The following is a 9,884-nucleotide window of genomic DNA, read 5'->3' as shown; positions in this document are numbered from 1 at the left end:
GAACCGGCAGGACACAAAGAGATTAAAAAACCGGAGTATCGATCTGGAGAGAAAAATCGGTGGCATGGAGTAGGACGAGGGATACGGGCCGAACGTGGCTACGAAAGAAAGAAACAATGTCGACGCGCCATCACGTCTATAGACTCGGAGTAGAGATTTTGCCTTCATGTAAAAAACATAATTTTGCCAGTATGGAAAGATTAATTAATGTGATTGAGAGATTTATGGTAAGGTTAATTAATTTAGATTTGATATTTACAGATTGGTCGTGATTGATTTTTTCACATAAAGACATGACTAAATAACTTGCGACTGTATTGAATGTACTGACCCGTTCAGATTTTCGTTATGTGAGAGGTGACATGAGAATAAACCAGTGTGGTGGTTGGAGGGGCACGAAAAAACCAGTCAAAATAACTAGACGAAAGTGGGGGAACGAAAAAAAACATGAATGCAATCCTATCAACTGCTCCATTAGAAGTAGAGATCTATTTTAGCATGCTCATTTCTAACAAGTTTAGAAATTCTAGTAGCAGTAGCATCTTCGCAGAAATAGATAGTATGACTATCAACATTTTCAACTGAGAGAACTTTGACCATTTCAATTTGAGGTTCTACACCTAATTTGTTTAGAAAATTGATGTGTTTTGAATATAACTTTTATGAATCATAGTTCTAGCCTTAGAGTGTTCCTTAATTCTAATAGGAAAAATGGGACTTCTCAATATAGGCAGTAGACACAACAGGATTAGCAGAATAGGCTTGTATCTCTCTATTAGCAACAATTGATTTTCACAAATGTCTTTAATGGGTTCATGATATTTAAGTCATTTTTATTTAGTGAGATCAACATTAACAGCAACAGATTTACAAAGACTAACTACTATTTCATAATCAAGTCCATATTCTGCACTAAGCTCATGTTAAACATTCGCTGCTACAAATTACTTAACATAATCATATTCAAGATATATACCAGATTATTTACCTTTGTCGACTTCTTAATTTTCAGAATTGTGTAATTGTTATAATAAGATCTCGGTTAAAATCAGTTGGTCTATTTGAGAAAGAACCCGCAAAAGATGAATCAATCACTTTCTTGTTGCAAAGAGGAAGACTAGCATAAAAATTGTGAACAAAAGTTTCTCTTGAGAGCTCATGAATGGGGCATTTGAGCATTCGGTCTTTAAGCCACTTCCAAGCTTGAATGATCTTTCTTCTTCACGAGATCAAAAGTTAAAAATATAATTCCGATCACAGTGAACCAGATGGATAGGATAAATTTTATTATGAAACTCCAGTTTCAGTCGGTTCTAGTTCCATGAGCGAGAATCATCCAATAGCTCAATGCTTTTCCCTTTGAAGATAAAGGGAATACTTACTTTTTAGTTTCATCCCTTGGCAGCCGTGCAAGCTTAAATATTCCATGTAGTTCATCTATATAAAGCATCTACATATCAGAATGTACTGTTCTATCTCCAGCATAAGGCTTTCTCCCATGTGCATATATGGGGCTTCGTGGTGGCGGTGCCCACTCTCTGCTGCTACATTGCCTCCGGCATAGGCCGTTTTACCTCCGCGTTACCAATTCAATGTACTTATTCCCCAGCTTATTATTACCTGTAGCGCTCGTGCCCTACCTAGACCAGCGAAGGTCGAGTGACTGTGTAGTGACAATAGAGAATCGTACGCAGCCATGGGTTGCCTGTCCGGTCAGGTGTCACCAAACTTCTCCAGGTTCCATGATGACTTCGGAATAATTCCAGGTCAAGTGATTGTGCGGTGGGTCGATCATGCCCTGGCGCTCGGGCAAGAGAGTCTCCTCAGCGAGTGCCATTTCATTGGCAAGAGATACAGACCTTCCTTCGAAAGCGCCAAGTCCAACTATGTGTCTGACTAAAATCGAGTTATTTCGACAGGTCATGCGTTGTGTTGATGCTGACGTTCCAAAGCTTCATCTGGTTAACAAATTTGATGAGTTTGTTGTGGGTGGTTAGTTGTAGTACCAAATACTCCATCCGTCTCACAATATAAGAATCTTAGTTTGAAAAACGATCTTATATTATGGGACAGAGATAGTACTATATACCAACTACTCACATATTTAACAAGTTCGTTAGTTAAACTACTACTTTGAGTATGTTGAAATAAGGGGTGGCCTTGGGCCCATCTAACAATTTCTGAAAAATCTCTAACAGAACATGTGGGTTTTGTGGCAATGGGTGTGGTGGGAAGTCTAGTCTCATATATCTAGTTGAAGGGGAGTTGGACCTCTTTATAAGGAATTCTCTTTCACATGCTATTGGAGCTTGAGAAGATAAGTGGTTCCCGCGCGCTCCTCCTCCGCCGCCCGCCTCGACACACCTCGCCGCGACGTGGGTTGCGAGAATGAGTCAAGCCGAGCCGAGCTCACACCTATGCACTTAATTTTGCCGATGATCACGTCCCGTCCACCGCCCCTCTCCGGATCCTGTACAGGAGACGGGCGATTAGATTTTTGGGCAGCGTCTCCTACTCGCGGCCGTTCGTCCACGTCCACTGCATCGTCTACGTCTGAGTCATCTTCATCATCACCATATCCACAGACAACGACGCCGACCGTGCCGCCAGTGAGAAACTCGAAGCTGAGAAGAAGGCCGCCATTGCAGCTTCTATCTGACCTATTGGATGGTATAACTCGTTGATCCCGCTCTAATTTATTTCTGTTTTAACCATACTAGTATTTTACGTTGATGTATCTGTTGTTAGCGTAATATATGCTTGCATGATCAAATATCAGCATGTGTTTATTTCTGGCAATGCCATACTAGTGATTTATTCGTGGATTAAATTGATCGAAATATTGCTAATATACTCAACAGAGTATATGTATTCCACTCTCAGTATAGTCAGTAACTCCACTTGGAGCTACCTTTTCATAAATATTTGTTGAAAAATTGATGTATTTAGATATACTTTAGTTTTAGATACATCATTTTTTATCAATTTCTTCAACAAGTATTTTTAAACTAAGGGAGTACTACATAAACTGCCCGGCACGGATATTTTCAGTTCGTTGATCAGAAAAGGGCACTGATATTGGTCGTTGGTCGACAGAAAGGAGCACCGCAGGCACTGTATATGATCGAGAGATATGAGCCGACTGATTCCTAGCGAAGAAACGGAAGGCCTTCCGCAACTGCCAAGAAAGCAGGCCAGCTGGAGAGGTTAACCCAACCCGCTCAGCTGTTCGTCGCGCCAACACGAAAAAAATCACGAGCAGCAAGAACAAAAATCCTCGACCCAGTCTCGATCACTTTGCTCGCAATCATGAAATTCAACAGAAATCTCGTCGTAATCCGGGAGGCTGGGACAGGGTTGCCGCATGACGGGAGCGAGCGACGGCGAGACGCCACTGTGAAACAGAAAAAGAAATAGATGCAGATGGAGAAAGTTGTTGCTGCAAATCATCCATGGACGGATAAGCCTCCCATCACGGGGCAAGAGATCAGACTCAAGATGGCAACGGGGACGAAACCCATCGGGTTTTGCCTTCCCAAACCCATCCCCACGAAAAAATCGTAAACCCGTCCCCGTCCTCATCATCGTGTGCGGGGCTAGTTTTCTGCCTGTCCCCTAAACCCATCGGGTTTCGGCAAACCCATGGGAAACCCACGATAAAATCAAAATATTTAAACAAATATAGTGGCGACAAAGAATAACATTTCAGCAGCAAAACAAGCACATTTCAGCAGTATAACTTGAGTAAATTTCAACAAAAAACAATAGTAGATGGTTCAACAGCTATATAAGTTCTAAAATAGAACTTATAGTTCACAAATCACTTTAAAATTGGAATCATCATGGCATCTTTCACATCTCCAAGCCTCCAAACGACCATCTTCAAATTTTCCAATGCCAAATCTATGAGAATGTAAAGTCTTGAAGACAACTCCAAAAGTTTTGTCCTTATTCATTGTCAGCATCTATGAGAATCAAATAAGTAGTAATGAACATCTTATGAAACATTGCAGCAAGATAGTGATAAACTTTATGATGATATGTAAAGAAAGGCACACTCATATATTTGTTTCTTATCCAATCTTGTGAACACATCAAGGCCTCTAAGATTTCGGGGGTAAGATGACTACGGTGGTACAAAAATAATGTAATTTCGCGGATATTGCCGGGTTTCGGGTTCGGGGCTTACCGAAACGGGTGTAAACCCACGAAACCTGTCGGGTTGTATAATGTGCCCAACAACGGCCCCACGGGGATGAAAAGATGCCCATCCCCGTCCTCTAATAGGGTAAAAACCCACGGGGACGTGTGTTTCGGGGCCCATTGCCATCTTGAGATCAGACGCATGTGCCATGTGTCTCCAATTTGTCACTCATGTTCATCTATATCCAAAACCAGGGGCGATAAACACGCCGGGCCGGAGAAGAAGAAGAGGCTCACTCTATGTACAGCTAAGTGGCTTAGCTAATTGACTAGGCCGGAATCGATTCTACCTTGCTATGGCATGTCGAGGTTGATTTGTTTACGTCTAGTTGTCGCGGGGACGCTCGCCGGCGGTGGACACGGCGGAGAGCCTACTGGGCCTGGGGCGGAACCCGCCCGCGCGCCTCCGTTGCTGCGACTGCTGCACCGCGGGTGACGGCTTGAGGGCCCTGCGGGCGCACTGCCGGCTGCTCATTCGCTTCGAGCCGAGACCGCGGATGGACGGCGGGGATGGGGGCTTGCTGCTGCCGGCGGGGGCCACCTGCTTGCGCTCCTTGTGGACGCTGCATCGGAACGAGCCCGGGTGGTTCGTCGCGGAGCACGTGCAGTAGTGCTGGCTCCTGGTGGGGGACGGGGACGAGACGCTGACGGACTTGCCCAGCAAGTGGGTGGCGTCGCCGCCGGCGAGCTTGACGGGGTTGGATGAGTAGGAGCGGCAGTTGGGTGTCGACAGCACAGGCCCGCTGGGCCGACTCGCAGCCGCCGTCGCCATGAACGTAGGAGACTCTGAGGGGGTGGAGGGAATGGAGGTTTTGGTGTCACTTGCGAGTTGCGATGATGGTTTCGGAGATTCTGGGAGTTGTAAACCAGAGGGAAGCGGGTTGGACGGGATTTATAGAGACGGCGATGCACGACTAGGACCTGAACAACGTGACGCGCGAGCAGCCAGCCGCGGGCCGTTGGATCGCCTCAGCTTTGCTTGAAAACCGGCCGACCTCAGAAATGCATGCACGGGAGCATCGGTGTTTGTGGAGTCCGCGGGAAGGAAGGAAGGGATGGTGGAGTGGAGTGGCAGAGCGCGTCGTGATCCGGCCGCTTTTGTTGCTACCGCTCAGCATGTGGCTCTCCTTCGATTCTGGTCGACCGAACGATCAGACGTCGCCGTCTCTTTCACTGCCATCCGTTTCCCTCTCGCTTTCTTTTCTCTGTGTCTTTGTATGCATGGGCGCAATTTACTGTGTACTGCCGGCTGCCGTCCTCGGAGCCTTAGGGCATCTCCAGCCGTCCGGCCCCTCAGGGCGCCTAAATAGAACGGCCTCGAGGCGTGCCGGCGCTAGTTCGGCCCCTCAGGGCGCCTAAATAGAACGGCCTCGAGGCGTTCCGGCGCTAGTTCGGCCCCTGAGGGCGACCTAGCTACCAGTCACGTCCCCAAGCGTCGGCCCCAGGATGCGGAAAATTTGAACTAGGTCGTTCCCACTCACAAAAGACGCCACAAATCCGGCGATTGGACGTAGTCTGGCGTTACAAAAAACAGAGCGCCGCACGCCGTAAATTCGCATGCGCAATGAATCACTCGACGGGGTCGGCTCCAGGCGTTGGCGGAGTCGGCGTGCGCGGGCTCGGCGTTGTCGGAGCTGCTTCCGTGCTGGGCTGTGTCGGCGCGGCTTCGGTACTGCTGGGCGGCTATGTAGAGGCGTCGTTCAGGCTTGGCGTCCGTGTGGCCGTGGGCGCGGGAGCTGGCGTCGTCGACGTTGTCGTCTGCATCTGGTTCAGGATGAGGCCGCGCTCCGCCATGTACCACGCCCTGAGCTGCTCGTCATTGCTCTGGAGCATGTCCGCCCCGCCCATCAGAAAAGCCATGTCGGTGTTCCTCTTCTTCGCGGCGACGTTCGTCCGGAGCAGGTCGACGTTGGTCCGGAGCAGGTCGAGCTTGATGGCGCTGTTCGTCATCAGCGACGACCACCGCGCCTTGGTCTTCTCTTCACGTAGGACGGCTCGGGCCTGGGCGTCGGCGAGGCAATGCTCGATGGACTCCTGCGCTCGCGCGGTTGCCGCCTCGGCGTTTTTCCCCTTCTTTACCAATTTGTGGCCGTCCGGCCATCCCTCTGACGCGCCCGGAGTCGTCGCGTTCGGCTTGTATGTCTCCTTGGCCTTGTCGAGGGTACGTCGGACTTCCTCCCACTTCTCGCACTTGTCAATGCGCTTGTAGACGTGGAGGAACTTGAAGTCGGCGTCGAGGTTGTCGCGCCGATACATGGTGAACATGCGCAGCAACTGCGCGGAGGAACAAACAGTTGGCGGGCGGCGGGCGTAGACGATGAAGAGATGCGGGCGAACGGCGTGCGTACCTGATCCCCAACGCTGGCGCCGCTCTCCGGGCGAACCACGACCTCCTCGACGATTCCATGCCATTTGTTGCACGCCCCCTGGATACGCCCCCAATGATTCGCCATCGCCTTGGAGCCGCGCTGCATGTAGATGCCTTTGAAGTAGGGGTCGACGAGCTTCCGCTCGTCGAACTCGGCCTTGATGCGGTCCCAGTACGTCTCGAAGCTCTGGTTCGTGCCGGTGGTCGGGTGGAGGCAGACGACTTTCCATGCTTCGGCGAGGCATTCCTCCTCCTTGGGCGTCCACTTGATGCGCGGTTCGCCTGGCCTAGCCGCCCGCTTCTTCTTCTGGCGCCCCTTCGTCAGATCAGGAGCCGGCTCCTCCTCCTCCTCGTCCTCCTCCTCCTCGTCCTCCTCCTCCTCCTCCTCGTCCTGCTCCTCCTCCTCGGGTTCCTGCGCTTAATGCGCGTCCTCGCCGTAGACGTAGCCGAGCTCGGCCTTCATGTCGCCGCTGAGATCCACTACCTCGTCCTGGGTGGCGAACCCGGGAGACGCGGCGGCTGCGGTCGATCCTGTCGCGATGATGTCGTCCATGTCGGCTCCTGTGTCGTCGGTGTCGCCGAGGTGCGAGAAGGGCAGCGGTCCACGGCGGAGATGGGGCGTCGGTGTGGACACGTAGGCGGGCGGCGAGTAGTTGTATGGAGGGTACTGCACGCCGATGAAGGCGGGCGAGGGTGTGCGCGTCACGGGGTGGCCATGGGGGAAGGTCACGTTTGGGTTGAACCCACCGTGCGCGTCGCCGTCGGCGTAGCCGGGCGACGATAATCCCCATGGAGATCCGACGCCTTGCTGTCCCCAGGGCGCGTACTGGGCGTGGCTGACGACGGGTGGATTCATCATCCCCGCGTGGTCGACCGATGAGGAGGATGCCGCCGCGCGCGCCGCGTTGTTGCGGGCCTTCTTGGCGATGGCCCTGTTCCGCCGGTCGGCGGTGACTGTGTTGCGTCGCTGAACTTCCACCCTCCACTCGGCGTTCGACATGCCCGGTGGCTTCAATGGTGGCGCCCTCGGCTTCCTCTGCTTCGACTGGGCCACGGTGCCAGTCGTGGTTGCCGCCGCGCGCGGCATGGCGTACTTCTTCGGCAGCATGGCGACGACTGGAAGACGAGCGGGAGGGGGTTTGGCGGGAGAAAGGGAGGGAATGGCGGGAAGAAGGCGAGCGAGCGGGAGGGATGCGAGGGAAAAGCGTCAAGAAACGGCGGGAAAAGGCCCTCGGGTCGTCGCCGGGGCGGACCCACGCGCCTTTTTCGCTTGTGCCGGCTCCCCAAGCGCCCCCCAGGGCGCTGGGTTCGGCCTGGGTCCGCCGGCACCAGTTTTGGCCCGAGCCGGCGAAAAACGGGCTTCTGGGGACGCGACTGGACCGTTTTTTTGGCGCCGGCGCGGCAAAAACGTCTGGGGAGGGCATGTTGGGGGCGCGGCTGGAGATGCTCTTAGTTAATCATTCTTTTTGAAATGCTAGTTATCCTGCATTCACTAAAATGAAAAAAGTTGTTCGGTTAATTAAGAAAAAGCAAATGAAAACAAGATTGACAGTTGATTATGGAAAACCGGGCTTGAGGGCCTCGTCGAGACGGCATGCAGGTGTCATCGTCACCATTCCTCCCCTAGAGGTGTCATCGCCATCCCTAAACACTGAACAAACGACTCCGACTTCAAAGTAGGCGATCGTCAACTCAACACACACGGCGTGAAGATGAATGAAGATCCGAACCAAAACTCAGTCGCATGCGACCAGATAGTGCAGCTCCGACTCTGACGGACCACTACGAAAGACAAAACTAGGCATGGATAGCGCCGCGGAAGATCGCCGAACATACCATATGTAGCCAGTCATCGTATACTATAGAGGCCCCTCCGCTGCACCTTCGAGTTCACAACAACAGACAAACCGAGGCAATCCCGTGGACACGTCGGAGAAAAGTCGACTATCTCAATCACTGTCGCATTGCTGACATAGCTCCCACCACCATTTTTGCCACAGAGCTTGGATGCCACAACCACCGCCATCCACAGGACCTGCTCGCCGTTGCCGAGCTCCGAGACGAAGCCCCCAAGAGGGAAAACAACACCAAGGCGCTGTCATCGCCCGATCACACAAGATTAAGGGTGTCCCCTGGAGAGGCAATGATGGCTGATCTGTGCAGGAGGGGTGCGGAAGCAAAGCAACAATGCCTCCAAGAAGGTTAACGCCGGCCACAGCCGCCGCCATCGATGGTCACAACACAAGGCCGAGATAGGGTTTTCACCCAAGCTTCCTCACCGCCTCGGTCACACATCATAGCGCACCGGCGCCGACAAGCCCACCAATCACTGCCACAACATCGGAGACACCCATCGACGAAGAAGCATCGAGATCCGCCGCAGCCAACCACACCACGCAGAGACCACCAATGGCCAACCTCCATCACAAGGCGCCAGATCCATCCATAGTTGTCCGGAGATAGAGCCATCGGGCGCAGCGTGAGCCACTGCGTCTTGTCGAGCACCATGTTGACTGGGGACAAGAGAGCGCTGTCTAAGGCCAAGAACCACCATGGTTTCGAGTCGTGGCCAAGCATCCGATGAGATGACGCACCCCACGCACGCCACCATGCCCTCCGAAGACCAGATCAGCCACAACCACAGCCGGATGCGCCCTTCTTTGCAAACCCCGGCTTCCACTCAATGCCGGAACTGTGGCACCCCAGCCCCTTACGTAGCCGCGGGCCAAGCACAGCAAAAACGTGCTGCCTGGGCCCCGGTGCGCCGCTGCCCCTTGATGCCACCCCACCAGAGAGGCTGCCGCACGCCACGCCGAGGACTAGGGCCTCGCCAGATCCATGCCGGCCGGTGCCAGGAATCACCGGCGGCGCCCCTCCTTCACCACATCCGCGCGCCCGAGTCGCCCAGTCCTCCACAAGCCACTGGCCGAGCTCCAGATCTGACGTGAGCACGCTCACCACGCTCCCCCCGCGACTCCCCGTGTAGACCCGCACCTTCGCCGCGCACAAGCCACCCGCGCGGATCCCCCATAACTGCGCTTCCACCACCGCACCAAATCCAAGCGCGAGGGCCCCGAATCCACCGCACCGCCAGAGGAGAGGACCTGCTGACCTCCCGTTTCGCTCGCGGAATGAACCACACTCCAGCTCGGGCACGCTAGCCACGGGAACGCCGCACCCTAGAGAAGACAAAGCCTTACCACTGCCGCTGCCACACGGTTTTGACTGGCGGCGCACCCTAGCGGTTGCAAGGGGGACGGCAGGGGGCTGTCGGCGGTTGCTAGTTTCGCTGCCCATGTCGCTCGTGCAGAGC

At 53.1% G+C, this 9,884-nt stretch overlaps 1 protein-coding gene across 1 annotated transcript; it reads right to left on the bottom strand.

Annotated features, from left to right (window-relative positions):
- Window positions 1–3,745: 3,745 nt before the first annotated feature.
- LOC119314525 lies at window positions 3,746–5,045 on the bottom strand. Its single transcript, XM_037589233.1, has 2 exons — window positions 4,494–5,045; window positions 3,746–3,965 (listed from the first exon to the last, which is right to left on the bottom strand). The coding sequence occupies exon 1, from the start codon at window positions 4,973–4,975 to the stop codon at window positions 4,529–4,531; it is 447 nt and encodes a 148-aa protein (XP_037445130.1). The 5' UTR covers window positions 4,976–5,045; the 3' UTR covers window positions 3,746–3,965; window positions 4,494–4,528.
- Window positions 5,046–9,884: the final 4,839 nt, after the last annotated feature.

This window comes from Triticum dicoccoides, chromosome 6A (assembly GCF_002162155.2).
Source record: "Triticum dicoccoides isolate Atlit2015 ecotype Zavitan chromosome 6A, WEW_v2.0, whole genome shotgun sequence".
NCBI lineage: Eukaryota > Viridiplantae > Streptophyta > Magnoliopsida > Poales > Poaceae > Triticum > Triticum dicoccoides.
This window is presented reverse-complemented; position numbering and strand designations above follow the sequence as displayed.

Coding starts and splice junctions, on each gene's coding strand:
- LOC119314525 (XM_037589233.1), bottom strand. CDS start 4,975: ATGGCGACGGCGGCTGCGAGTCGGCCCAGCGGGCCTGTGCTGTCGACA.